The sequence below is a fragment of the Nestor notabilis genome, unplaced genomic scaffold (genome assembly GCF_000696875.1).
Source record: "Nestor notabilis isolate BGI_N333 unplaced genomic scaffold, ASM69687v1 scaffold3547, whole genome shotgun sequence".
NCBI lineage: Eukaryota > Metazoa > Chordata > Aves > Psittaciformes > Psittacidae > Nestor > Nestor notabilis.
Genome location: NW_009936766.1, coordinates 35,247 through 49,989, shown reverse-complemented (window position 1 = coordinate 49,989; position 14,743 = coordinate 35,247). Strand labels below are relative to the sequence as shown.

The 14,743-nt window shown below is 39.5% G+C and overlaps 1 protein-coding gene across 1 annotated transcript in view; it reads right to left on the bottom strand.

Annotated features, from left to right (window-relative positions):
* Nucleotides 1-3,293: 3,293 nt before the first annotated feature.
* The window catches only part of PLA2G4F (phospholipase A2, group IVF), a 20,884-nt gene continuing 9,434 nt past the window's right edge, over nucleotides 3,294-14,743 (bottom strand). Inside the window, exons 6-20 of the mRNA XM_010018508.1 lie at nucleotides 14,556-14,598; nucleotides 14,053-14,104; nucleotides 13,598-13,764; nucleotides 12,504-12,614; nucleotides 11,949-11,986; nucleotides 10,910-11,045; nucleotides 10,408-10,544; nucleotides 9,075-9,297; nucleotides 8,773-8,887; nucleotides 7,396-7,533; nucleotides 6,805-6,912; nucleotides 5,713-5,907; nucleotides 5,215-5,381; nucleotides 4,500-4,686; nucleotides 3,294-3,523 (exon numbers count right to left, since the gene is read on the bottom strand). Of these exons, the coding sequence (XP_010016810.1) occupies nucleotides 3,294-3,523; nucleotides 4,500-4,686; nucleotides 5,215-5,381; nucleotides 5,713-5,907; nucleotides 6,805-6,912; nucleotides 7,396-7,533; nucleotides 8,773-8,887; nucleotides 9,075-9,297; nucleotides 10,408-10,544; nucleotides 10,910-11,045; nucleotides 11,949-11,986; nucleotides 12,504-12,614; nucleotides 13,598-13,764; nucleotides 14,053-14,104; nucleotides 14,556-14,598 (2,047 nt within the window). The remainder of the gene's footprint in view (nucleotides 3,524-4,499; nucleotides 4,687-5,214; nucleotides 5,382-5,712; nucleotides 5,908-6,804; nucleotides 6,913-7,395; nucleotides 7,534-8,772; nucleotides 8,888-9,074; nucleotides 9,298-10,407; nucleotides 10,545-10,909; nucleotides 11,046-11,948; nucleotides 11,987-12,503; nucleotides 12,615-13,597; nucleotides 13,765-14,052; nucleotides 14,105-14,555; nucleotides 14,599-14,743) is intronic.

Genomic DNA, 14,743 nt, shown 5'->3' with positions numbered 1-14,743 from the left:
CCCAGGCAAAGCTTTTGCTAGGACACTGAGCCCTTTACTAACGCTTCTGCTCCACAAAGCTAGTTTAAACACACACAATGGAAGGCCACCAGCAAGCCTGCCCTCTCTGCTACCTCTTATCACAAGATCCTTTGCCATGGCTCTGCCGTTTATCCAGTGCTGCTCTGAGCAACCTAACAGAGAAGCACAGATTTTACCTTCAGAGCATTGTGGGGCTGCATTTTAAGTTTCATTCCACTTTGGATCACTGCAGTTACAGTAAGACCCATGTTTGGGAAGTGACTTTATTGAAATTTATTTTCTTGTTCTCCCTACTTTAAAAATTAATTATTTAATGGAAAACTACAAAGATGTCCTTTAATTGCAACAGAGGAAAAAGCAGTCCTGAAGAGCTGTTATGTCTTGCATGTAAATTAAGCTACTCTGGTGTGTAAATCCAGGTTTGTACAAAGAACTAGAATAACCCAAGTTATCCTGCCACAGAGCACATAAAAAAATGCTGTAAAAAAAAAGGTGCTGTTACGTAGGACCCAGTTTCTCCACTTCCTTTGACATCTTTAGTTGACCCCCACAGTGCAGTCAGTACCCCTTTGACAACTGTATGATAGTGCAAATATCTTGTCTCTACTTACTGCTCTGACAACTGACTGTCCCAGTCTCAGATGTATTTTGTCTCCAGATGTAAGCCATGCATGGCTCAGACATTGTCTGTGCTAGAATGTTGCTCAGCTGGACCTTGAGCCTACAGCACAAACAACAGTAAGTGTATTAGTCCAGCCAAGTCTTAGAGCACTGAATTTGTTGGGTTTTCTGTTAGGAGTCCCTTGATGCTCTGGAGCTGTCCCAGTAGCTCTGGGAGCCCAAAGCCAACAGCCAGAAGAATCAGAGTCAGGACTACCTGCAACGGCTCAAGGTAAGGACAACAATCAAGAAAAATAAACCACCAGCCCCAAACTTACCTGCTTCCCACTTCTCCTGAATGTTCCCGTGACTTCGGATGCCAGGCTGATTTCTCCTTAATAACTAGGACAAAAGACACATTCCTCCCACATGTCAAGAAGCATTTAACAAGACTGAAGAACCTATGCCATACAGTGAGGGTACAGACTTGTGGACAAGTCTCCTGCCATAACAAAGAGTTTCAAATGAGGTGGCTGCTTACACACAAGTTTAGGAAATTAAAATTAACTATTAAGGCCCCATGCCTTGTTCTGACAAAGGAGTCCTGCGACTGTGGAAGAACTTATGGAGAAGCTGTGCCTTAAAAGATTCTATTGTATATATCTAGCAAATATGAGTAGATACAGGTTTTGAAGAAAAACACTCCACCTTCCCAGCTATGTGCTGATATCCAAATACCTGTATCTACAATGCCCAAGCATGCCCAATTAGGAAAGGACCTCAAAACCAAGAAAGAAGTAAAACAAAGTATGCAATTCAATTCATTCACATCAGAAAAAATAAAAAGGAAGCACTCAGGAGAAACAAAGGAAACACCCATCCTACTACAAACATTCAAAGGCTTGGCATGGTGGCAAGGTGAAGGGCAGCTGAGACAAGAATACCTGAATATCTCATATGGAAAAATATACAAAAGTCACTCAGCAAATATGACAGATGGCCAAATCCTACAAAGCAGGAGATGTGTGGTACCAATTGTAAAGAAAATTGATAACATTAAGTTGTTGTTCGTCTTATGTCAGCTTAAGTAAATAAGTGCTAAGGACATAAAGGTTGTGTCCTCCCAGATACCAAGTTTAATCACCAAGATGAAGTCACTGTTCGAAATACATCTAAAAAAATCAGTTTTGAGACATGCTTTCTCAAGGATAGATTTAATCTCTCAATTAAGAGATTACTATCTACTGCTGTGCAGCACCAGTCTGAGATGGGACTTGGGAAGTCCCACTGTCAGGTACCCTGATGTTATAAAAGAAACTATGCAACACAGTATTACACTGACTTTTTTGCTTACTTTTTATAATAAGGAAAAACATATCGAGACAAGTGTTCATAAGAAAAATCGTGACAAGCACATGAGCAAAACTATTATTTATTGAAAGTGAAACACATAAAAAATATCAAGAATCATACCCATTTGTAAGTCTTTACATCATTTCAGAAAAGACAAATTTCCCATCTCCAGTTTTCAAATACAGAATCAATACGTTCAGTTCAGTGTAAAAGCCACAAAAGTAAACAGTGTTTGTCTGCTTCCCTTTTATATAGTAGATATTTTTCAACTGAATAATTCAGTGTTTTTCTCTGAGCTTTCTGCTAAGTGAGGTGAATTCCATCCCACAGCACAGCAGCATCTGATATTATTTTACTCATTCACGTTCATAAGGTGTGCTTACCTTGAATATTGATGTTTCTAAAATATATAGACATACACAGAGATTCCTTGAAAAAAGGTCTGGCTGAATTGCATGCCCAGTATAAGGAAAAAATATCTAATTCAGACTCTTCAAAAGAGTCTTTTTTCCTCTTAGAAAGAGAAAGATGGGACAGCAAGTTTCGTCAAATGTGATGATCAAACTGTAGGAAGAAGCAACACAATCCCATGGTGTGCCTTTACTTGTAAAATATATAAAGGGGAACTATTATTTCCTCAGAACAAACAGTTACTGAAGTAAGGTACTCTATATTAAACTTCTGGGAGTCTAAAAACCATTGTAATCCTTGAGAAAGGTATAAAGGAAATACCACAGAGCTCTTTGAAAGCATGAATGGCAAAAATGGAAAGCAGTTAATGATTGTGCAGTCTTGAAAGCGCATGGGCATCAGCCAGTAGCAAGTTGAAAGCAAAAGGACACATTTCATCTCTCAGGGCATAGTTACAATCTGTGGACCTCCTTGCCAGATGAAGTAAATTGTAAACATTCATGGAGTGAGGTTGATAGAGCAAATGAGATAAAGAAGAAATCAGTGTTTCCTCAAACACCACCACACCTTTGACAAAAAGAGGTGCTCTACTCAGTGGAGTTCGGAAGATCATTCTCCAGATTCTTGAACGTCTGAATAGACCTCCCCAGTCATCTGGCATCGGGCACGGTAAGATGAGGTACTGGGCTAGGCAATTCCCTGCTCTTCTCCACACAACAAAGCAATATCCACATTGTACTGTACATCCCCTCAGCTTTTCATAAGAGCGTCCATTATCTGGAATGAATTTTCAGTGTCGTGTGTGCTGCTCTCTTCACAAGAACACAGTTTCCAGCTATTAGTTTTCAGTATATTCTGTCTTGAACCATACACTGCAGCCCATCTGTATCCTTGACTATGGAAGGTGCTCATGTATTTGATGTATTGATGACTTTCTTCAACTTTCTCCTTTGCAGAGCCAAGTTTAGGGCTTTGAAGAGAGTGTCCTTGCTGTTCAGAACATTGTAGCGATTCACTTCCACCAACCTGTTGAAATCATATGGCTCAAAGGTGAAATTTAGTGTACGGTAAGGAGAATCTTTTGACTCAATAACAAAGTCACCAAAGGATTTCTCTTCTTCTGACTCACGTTTAACTCCTGCAGCAATAAGGCAATAAATAAATAAATAAGTAAAATATATAAAAACAAAGAAAAACAACACACACAAAATCCCCAAACAGAAAACCCCACAAAACCAAACAAACCAACAAACCCCAAACAAGCCAGCTATGGTAGGCTCATTTTCATAGAATCATAGAATAGTTAGGGTTGGAAAGGACCTTAAGATCATCTAGTTCCAACCCCCCTGCCATGAGTAGGGACACCACACACTAAACTATGTCGCCCAAGGCTCTGTCCAGCCTGGCCTTGAACACCTCCAGGGTTGGAGCATTCACAACTTCCTTGGGCAACCTATTCCAGTGCCTCACCACCCTCACTGTAAAGAACTTCTTCCTTATATCTTTTACTTGGATTCTGCAAGGAGAATAGCACAGACAACTCTGGTGAACCTTAACTTTTTCCCCAAAGCTCCTCCTCAGAGATTCCAGCTCCTTCAGGATCCAAAATGCTTGGAAGCTGAAGCTAAAGTATTATTGCCCTTTCTACTTCAACCAGACTCCAAAATACAAGACTAAAATACATTTTCATTGTGATAAATTGTTTAGTGCATTCATGATTATCATGCTCAAAATAGGAAATACTAAACTAAATTCTTCCCGGAAGTGCTGTTCTACACTAAAAGACACTAAACACCGTAGTTTATGAGTGACCCTTGGAGGTTAGTATATACCCTTCAAAATACGGTAACTCCTGTTTTTAGCACCCTGCCACTTAAATTCAAATACCAGTCTTGAAAGATGAACATTAAACTGCTAAAACCACTTGTGCTTGTAGCTTTCATAGGAACAGTAATCTTGAGCCACATCCAAGCCCAGCACTGTGAAGTAACAATTTAATAATTACAGAGTAATACTAACAAGAAAGAAAGGGGAGACACTGAGCTCACTGAATTATCCCTGTCAGCACACCCAAAGGATTGTAAAAATAGCTCTTTCTTGTACAGCTCCCTTACCTGGAGCTTTGTATTCCTGGAAGGTGTCATTCACCAGTGGGAAATGGAGCACAACTGGAGCCTTTGGATTATCATCATCCACAAACACGTAACACTCTTTTGGCTTCTTTTCATCTTCCTCACTCCATTGGATTCTTGGAAAAGGAATTTCTCGCTCCTCACAGTATTTCTGAGTCAATTCTAAAACCTGTTGTCAAAGAACAAAAATGATTTTGATACAATACCAGCAACAACTCAAAGATCATCTGGAAAGAGACCTTCAATTTAAAAAACCAAATAAATAAAATAATGAAGAGCAGAACTGAGAACTGCTACCAAACATCAGCATTTTTCAAATGAAACTTTTTATGTTTTGTTACTTTGAATACACTCGCCTTTTCTGCACTTAAAAAGAAACACTTGTATATACAGGAAATAATTTGTTTGCGTGAAGAAAAATAAACAGTAGCCACTTTTCCATTAGAAGCATACATCTAAGTAACAAGGATTATATGAGCTAAACAAATACTCTTTATTCTACATAACAATCTATTTAGGCTTCTGAAAAGCTTTGAATCTTACTACAGTTGTCACTTTCCTTCTCCTCATGACATTCACAGTAAAAAGCATAGATTCTAATACATTCTTTCATTAGTGTTTGTATTCAACATCAACTCATCTGCTGCCATTGTGAATATGATTCTGTGCTTTCATTTTCATGTAATAATGCTCTCACCTCAAACGGAGCTTCCCAGGAATAATTGAATGACAAGATAACATCCACATCCCTCTCTGGCTGAAGTACCAAAGGAAAGGGAGAGTTGATAGAAAAGCCACCATCCACTAAATACAAGCTCTCTTCCATGGGGGTCAGCTGGTTGGGGAACGCATCCAGATGAGTGCCTAGAAGACACTCCAAGTAACACAAGTAACTATAACGACTCATTGAACACCTCTCAGTACAAGCAACAAACAAAGCTTACACTGGGGTTCTAAGAAGAAAAAAGATATTCCTACTCGCACATTCCTCTGGGTCCAACCTGTAAAGTCTGATGATGAGCTTGCCTTATATGAGCGAACATACATCGTGGATCAAATGTTTTGCTACAGTGTGAGAAGTGTAAGTAAATTCCCTGACTTCAGTGGGACAAAGCTCATTTATGTTCTGTAACATCAACTGTTACCAAATATTAGCACACTATTTGATATCCCAGATACACATAGAATCATTTACCTCTCCAAGCCACAAATTTCTTGACGTTAACGTAATCCCTATGAAGATACAATCCCTGCATGAAGTTGAAGGTTTCTCCACATGTGACCCGGGACTTGAAGAAATCCTCTAAGATTTGTAACAAGGGACCCCCAGGTATAACCAAGCGAGTCTTCAGTCGTGTTGGATCACGGAAATGGAATCTTCGGCAGTCATCTGCAGAAGCCACAGAGGGATGCAGAACACATACAAAATACTTGCCTATGTATCTATCTCCAACATTTCAGTCAGATTTTTCTCTACAATATTTAACCAGGTGTCCTAAGGCCGAATTTGTCCTCTAATGAAAAAGAAAGAGCATTTTAATTAAATTTAAATGAACCCTATATCCTATAGATGGATAATTTACCTTCCCTGTTTAAAGGGAATAGGATTACTCATAACTCATTGCCCATATTAATGTCAAACCCCCACAAAGAAACCCTTGTTACCAAGTGACAACCACTTCTGACTCATAAGACAACAGTCATATACCCACAGTAACGTTTATAGTAACAACAACAAATGTGGGGGGAAAAAAACTAGGGCTGCAAAAGCAGAGAAGAAAAAAAATCCTCAGCCCCCATGACTTGCTATAAAGCTATAACATGCACCTGAGCAACTCTTAGCTTTTAATACACTTCCTTTTCACTGCTAGGGAAGCATTGTACAAACGGAGAACAATGCATACAACCATCTTACCCAAGATTACAAAAATCAGGCCAAGGAGGGAACTGAAAACCTATTTTCCACCTCCTGCTTAGCAGACCAGCCTCTAGTCTTCCTCTTCGCATGAGTAAGACTGGAACATGTGCTTAAGACAGCTCCCAGACAGGCAAAATCAGACACAAAAATTGAAAAAGGAAGAAAAGAAAGTGTACTAAAAAACTGTAACTACTCTCTTTGCTAAATGTGAGAAGGAATGATACACAGTACAAGATATTTGCCCAAACCCATCCCTTACGCTCATCTTGAAAACCACACACAGCATGTTTTTCAGTCATATTATTTGTATGATCATTCCAAAACTAGGAATCTTTTGAAAAGTCCTACTATTTTAATGTATGTTCTTACCTACAACTTTGATAACATCTTTGAAAGAATCTAGAAAGCCCAGTCCTATACCAACCACCTTCAGGCAGATATCATCCAGGCTTGCAGCAAAGGCACTGCCCCACATTCCTGCGGGAGAAATGTAGAACTTAATACTCAAAGGGCTTTTCACACCGTAACCAAAAGACCTGTAATTCACCTGCCATTTGCCATGAGAGAGGGCTCTCACGTGACCCCCTACTATTCTAACAGTGATGTTTCAGTTTAAACCTTTGAGTTAATCACTTGACAAGTTCTGATGTAATAATGTAATGCAGAAATTTCTCTAAGAGAAAAGCCCTTCTATCAGCAAAGAAAAGATGGCAAGAGAATGGAAGACCTAAAGCAGAAGTTTTTGACAGGCAGCTCATCATGGAGTTGTCTTGCAGACTCAGGACATCAGACTGTGAAACTATGAACCTACACCTAAACCTCTGGAGAAAGATTTGACATTTTTCCCTTCCTCAAATTCTTTAAGAAGGGACAAAAATGCATGGGTTTAAGTTGATGAGTCCCAAAAGCAGAGTAGCTCCTTTCCATCTCCCCATTTTATTTGTTACTGTAAGATCATACCTTGTAGAAAACAGATCCTAGGTTCTGGATGTTTCTGGATGAGCCGTCCCATGAAGAACTCACTGTCAAAGTCTTCTGTTCGGACAAAAGCCCCGTATTTACGAAACCCAACTTCATAGGGAGTGAACTCACACCATTCTAAGAACAAGCCAACAGGATATTTGCTCATCTCAGAGTCAACATAGGTAAAAATACTCATTTGATTTCTGTTCACAGAAAACAGACAGAAGGAGTTACCCCTCCACTTTTCACCTTCACTATGGATCTCCCTGCCGCTACTGTCAGTGAAACTCTATCTTACACATAGAATCATAGAATGGTTTGGGTTGGAAAGGACCTTAAGATCATCTAGTTCCAACCCCCCTGCCATGAGCAGAGACACCACACACTAAACTATGTCGCCCAAGGCTCTGTCCAGCCTGGCCTTGAACAGGCTATCACTGGCTAAATACAAACCTCCTTTCTTTCTGGCTTTGGGGGTTGGAAGGATATCACATCTTGCTCCATCTTGACTTTGTTACTGCAGAAATAACCTATTTTACTTCCAGTTAAAACTATCTTGATGGCTCCCTTTCCCATCACAAATGGAAATTCACATTTCTTAGCCCTTCTTCACACTACTTGCCATCTCTCAGAAACTATTACAGTACTGCCTTGAAAACTCAATTGAGCTACTGTGCCAAACTTCATTGTCTGCTCATCAAAGTGTCCCCTCATGCTTGAAAGCTTTCCACAAATACTTACAAATCAAATTCATTGTCATAAACAGAGACTCCTCCAGAACAAAACAGAAAAGTCCCACAGTGGTACACAGATGAACACAAGTGCTTGTGTTCCTGTCTCACTATATCTATCCTCACTTCTTACATTATATTTAAAGTTTCAAGTGACCTGGAACAGGACTCACCTTCGTTCTTTACCATAGTTGTATAACCAGGAAGAATGCAGGCTGCTAAATACCACGATTTTAATGATGCATGCTACGAGGTGGCAAATCCATCATTTTACATGAATCCTACACAAACTGATTATCTGAGACTATAAAAGAAAGTAGGTCACCTAATTACCAAGGACTTCAATTCTCTGATTCAGACATAGCCTTGTGTGTACTAAGAATCTCCCATCTCAGCTCCTGAAAATTTCAGGCATTGCCTAGACAAACCAGCAGAGTTGAATCTCATTTCTCTGTTAAAGCCACGATGAAGACATTTGCGATCAGGATGGTAACACTCTGCCAAGCAATATCCTGTTGCTTCTTGTATTACCAACTGCTGCTTGAGGCACATTTTCTGTTGCCAGCTACTCACTACCCAGGGAACTGAACAGGTGAAAGGAATTTATGGATATTAGCAAAAAATAAATTTGCCATGTTCATACCTGCAAAGTCACCACTGCTAATATTGGGTCTCACATTGACAGCTGCATAAATAGGATAGGGGTTCTGGGCCCATTTCACTGCTTCTTGCTGATCAGAGAGCTTCGATGGATCTTCCTGGTCACAAGCAAGGAAGGAGAAGCACACTTTAGTCAGAGAAATTCTGTACCCATACTTCAATCTGAAGCTGTTGCTTACACATCTTCACTAAGGGCAAATTCTGCCTGACAAATTTGGCGGCCTTCTACAACTGGGCCACCTAGAAAACAAGCAGCAATACACATCCAAATGTGAACTTTTTTACCTTTTGTTGTAGGAAATATTCCACAATAAGGCCCCACAAATCTGTAAAGGAAACTTTCCGTCCACTAATCTCCATTGCATTCAGCTCCTGGAAATAGTATTTCAGTCGTTCTGGGGAGAAAGCCCCTGCTTTGCTGCTGGACACAGTAGCCTGGGCTCTCCTGATTGCATCTTGAAGGTCTTTCTGCGACCAGTCAGGGTCTTGATACAGTGTCGATAAACACCTGAAAATGCTTGTATTAATGTCATCAGAAACAATAACCCTCATGTAAACATCAGTTTTAGGTAGCTATGATTAGTGCTGCAGCAATTGAATTAAAAGCTTGAGAAGTCTAGGTATACGCTAAAACATCATTAAAGAGACTATAATAATGGATCTTGGAACTCTAAAATGTGCTGAAATCCCTGACACCTTCAGGACAACTTCATCCTGATTGCTTATCCACCTCTGTAGGTTGTTCCAAGCACCATACGCTAGCACACATGAACCAGTTCATAAATGTGAGTTAACTCCAGGCCGTAACAACCCTGAGAGACAGTAAGAGTGCTACTACCATACAGCAACAGAACACAGGTCCAATTAAATGAGAAACTAGTTTGGACTATTGGCTATCCACATAAACAGATGCCTACATTTGTTTGCAAGTGTGTCTGAATCAAAAGGGGCAGGCCAGATCACAAAGTTAGTGGAAGAATGCTATGTACATAGGAGTTAATTTAACGCACAAAGCTCTGGAAGGGAGGATTATACTATCAGGTTGCACAACTCCTCAGTGAAATCATTTAATGAAAACAACGTGTACTCATTATGAGGGATGATTTCACCTCAAAATCCAGGAACTGAGCTACTGAAAAATTCTAGCCATGCCTAACACTTCAGCACATTGCTCCAATCCACCAAGGGGCAAACCAGTGCTATTCCTCTATTAAGCCACATACAACATTCTGGAAGGTGGTGACACAGTGGTCCTTGTGCACGTTTCCAGTGATTTGCACCGCCTCAGTTATCTTGGCAACAGCAGGGCAATGGGGAAAACTTTTGAAGTCAGGGCTCTGAGGGAACACATGGCAGTTTTATTTAGGCAGTATGTTCCAATATTCAACTGCCAGGCTCCCAAAAGCAGCAGATTCATAAATTTAGCCAGTAGATATATGGATTAGAAGTGATAATGAATCTCTTATGATTCTTCAGGATCCCCATTAGAACTGACAGGTCAAAACTAATAAAACATTTGAATGCGTTGTCTGTTTACAGATGGCACAAATGTAGTTTTGGCCTTATTTTACATCAACATTACCATATTCACTTATAAGTTTCTGGAATCAACACTTACCAAGTAGAGCCAGAAATCCCACATAGATATATTGCAGCATCCAAAAGGCCCAGCTGCTGGAGCCCAGCAAGACTGCCATAGAATGATGTCAGTGCTCTCATGCCACCTCCAGACCCCACCACTGCTACGACTGGGACCTGCAGGCAGTAGTCACAACCGCAGACTTCTGAATTGCCAGTAAGTTGCAGAACTAACCCCATTTAAGACTTGCCCTTATAAGAGATTAAAATCTCTATTCCTATTTATATTTCAAGTCATTTCAGAGCTCCTTTCTCTACTTTCTAATTGAAATACAAATATAAAAATATAAACAATAGCAGTGTCATCTCAGGGACAGTCACCTACTGTTATGTATATCTGTTACTACGCATTTACTTGCCTGTCATACAATATACACATAAGAACAAAAAAGGCAATCATACTTATAACAGCACCCAGAAATCACAGAGCAAGGTACCAGGCTAACCAGATTTAACAGTATCCTCAAATGAGCAACTAATACCTCATCTTTTGAAGGGAATTCTTTTAAGTGAAGAGCCTTCCTCAGTGCTTCAGAAACTATTTTCTTCCTTTTGTCCAAAAATTCTCTCTCCTCTTTACAGAGATCAAAACCCAGACGTATGTCAAGATTCCAAGTGCTGAAATAGAAATAAAGACCAAAAAAACCTGGAATTTTGGAGCTTTTGTAATTACAGGGAAAAACAGTTTCCATGAACACGCAATCTAGGTGCTGATCTGAATCACTGGATCCAAGTCTTCATGTAAACTTTAGTATATGTCTATAAACCAGCTATTTTGTAACAACAGATTTTGGAATTAAAAGTAAAACTTCTCCCTGTTGCATTTCTCCCTTAGTATCAAAATGCAAAATTTGTGTCAAACAGTATTCCAATTCAGCTTCAAGGAACTTCACAAAGGAAGAGAAGATTCTTGGTGAGTGAAGAAGATTGTACAAAGGACGACTGAGATCACTGTATTGACATGAATGGAGACATAAGGGGAAGTGCAATTAGAGTTTCCAAACTTCAGAGGCAGAAGGGGACAACTGAACGCCAGTAAACTTGCTATGAGTATGTAAGAGTAGAGCAGGACCTTCAGTTAGTTACTATATACCAAATGATCCTATCAACTTACCAGCCAACTGCTCGGGTTTGTGTGTGTTTTCTTTCCTTATCACTTCCTGTATTTTATGGTTCAAACTCTTCACACACTGAGATGTCCCTACAGCACTGCACATACTCTCAAAACGACCTGTACCTAACAAAGCTATTCAGTATTTACACCATCAGCTATTTTACATTAGGAACGCAAAATTTGTTCAGATTTCAGCAGGCTTGACACCAATCCAATAGGTAGCATCTGCACAGTGAAGAGCCGCAGCCTTCAGAAGAAAAATAACCAGGTATTATTCCTGAATCTAACCCAAGAGAACAATGCAGGCAACAGACCTCCCCAGAACAGTGGGGAGAATTACTCAGCTTCCTCACTATGAGAATAAAGACCCTTCCTCATTTTTAGAGGTCTTTGAGATTCCCACTCACCTTTCTTCAGCTTTAAAACTCATATCCAAACTTTGTCCCTGTGAAAAGAGAGAACACATCTTGCAATTGACAGTAACTATGCAGGTGGAACTACTAACTAGAAGTTATAACATCAGCAGGGTCACTTGATACTAGCCAAAACAGCAGTTTCACCCACAAAACTACATCTCTAGAACACTTTCTGTTGCAGTATTTCAGACATTTTCAATAGTCTTCACAGAAACTAAAAACATAAACTCAGAGAGCAGGGTGGAAAAAAATATTTCTTCTTCAAGCTTCTTGATTTTCTCCTCCTGTGATATTTTAATTTCCCACCCTAACAGCCTTTTTGCTTTGGAATGTGATGAACTCTATTCATCACTTATTCTGCAAGACCCAACCATGAAAACATTCTTAAAAGAATTGCACTGACTAATCTCAGTGTTTCATTCGATATATCCAAGGAAACAGCACTCCTAAGAATCATGTGAAGCTTAACTTTTCAAATGCCTGCAGGCAAAGGGGAGGAAAAGTTATGCCAAGCATGTTAAAACAATTTCCAAATGTTGACATTACCTCTCCCAGAGAAACGATTCTATCAACTTTTTGTCCAATAGGAAGGGAATTAACTGGTACAGTCCCCAATCCCAGAACTGTAGTATGCTTTTCAATATCATTCATACCATCCTATTAAAAAACAAAATGTTATTTGAGCTCGCCAGATAAAAGTTAAAGATCTGTCTTTCACATGTTAAAACAGCAAACAAACTTTAAGTTCATTATAAATAAACCTTTCCCGAAAGTCTAAGACTTTTCAAGATCATCCTGCTCCCTGCTTGACAGATCTTTGCTGGGATTATTTCTGTCACTCAAATAGCTTCTCTTTGGTGGTGGTGGTTTGGTTTCTTTAATATAGTTGTCTACCACAAGCAAAAAATCTTATGGGCCATACTGGAAGTAGTCCTCATAGTGAATATTCAGTTACTCCTATGGGATACACACACAGCATGGGTACACGTAGAAACTGAAGTGACAGACAAAGCTAAAGAAATCTTTGCAAGTGACAAGTTCTCTGCAAGTTTCTAATAGGAAAGACCTGCTACAGAGTGTCTCAACAGTGAAAGTAAAGATGTGTTCATGTAGCAAGCATGTGCAGATTCAGATTGTTTTAAACCCCAAATTTGAACAGATTTTCAAGTGTTGGGGAGGGTATGCTTCTAAGACAAGTTCACCTCTTTACCCAACATCAAACACTCAGTGCAAAGTCTGACATTTTTATTCCTTTTTTTAAATAAAAAACCTAGTAGTGTGTAAAAAGCAGTGATAGTGAACAACATCTCTCTGCTCATACATTCCTAATGCATAGCCAGAAAAACAATACATTCATTCAGCCCAGAAAATTCTGATCTGAGCAGTTACAACATCAACCACATCCATATAGTACTCCACAAGAAACTTGCTTCCAATGCAAGCTTTTGACATCCATAAGTACCTGAATAACATACTGACATCTCTGAACATCTGAAGAAGTCCCTGGTCTTCTCATGATCAATTTAAGGCTGTCAAATTTATGTTTAAGGACATTTTCATGCAACAAAAGGCACTGGTTTCAGGTTGGATTTATTCAAAAGTCAGCTGTAAACTTTGTAGCAGTCAGCATGGATGCTTACCTGTAGGACAGATACGGTTTGCTCCAGCTCCACTTGCAGTTCTGGACAAATTTCTTTATCCACATGAAAGACAAATGAGGTTCCATAATCCTCGCTGTCTGGTCCCAGTGGAATACACAACTGCTTCTGGTATGCCCCTGGAACAGACACCTTGACCTCACAGCTCCCTATGCATTAGAATAAGAAGTTTAGACTACAGGAGACAAATAAATGTTGAAAATCAGATACATGTTAAGTGTAACTGAGACTATAAAAACATAAGCTAATACTCTCCTGCCTGGTACCCAGTGGAAGTGACCCAGTATGATTTAGTATCAAAAATAAAAGCAAAATTAACTTAAAAAGTAAATTTTGTAGTCAGTAAATAAAAATGCAGTGTGTAGACAGTGAATCAAGTCTCCCAAGAAATAAATATGCTGAAAAGTAGATCTGACAAACCCTGCGGGTAGCCCTACCTTGCTGTTCCTCTTTGTTGATAGTGCCTTGCAGAGACAAGCACGGATGAACCTATGAAAAGAAGAAACTAGCTCTGATTATGACATTTTAGTTCACTTCTTTGTTGAAGCTTAATCTACCTACTATACTAGGTGTAGGCATACAGCTGCAAGCTGCCAAAAACACATTAAAGATTATTTTGATCTTTCAAATAAATTTGGATGGGATTATTTTCTCTTGTTCCGAAATCAAAACCACCATTCCTATTCCAGTAACTGAGGTTTTTCGCAACCAGGACTTCACAGTTACAAGTTCTCAACACCTGGGGGTTTTCTATTGTTTTACTTTTTTTAATGCATGTTTGAGTACCTCTCCAGAACCTGGCAGAGAGGCAGAAGCTGGAGAGAAAAGGAACTATTTGGAAGCAGGAGTAGAATTCTCAACTATTCTTTTTCTTTTGCTACTGAAAACCTCTTAAAGGAGTAAATCCCAACATACATGTAATTATCTTCCATGTACTCACCACGAGGACTCCATTGGTCAGTACCTTTGTAGGGGCATCTAAGCTGTGAAAGGAAGACACATTATTAGGATTTTTTTTAATTTGTTTCATCCTACTTTACAGACTAAATGCCTGGATAAGCATGGGGGAGAACAGCGCTCAGTGTGTGAGATCTACGCCAATTAGACCAACACCAAGAATATTTCCCT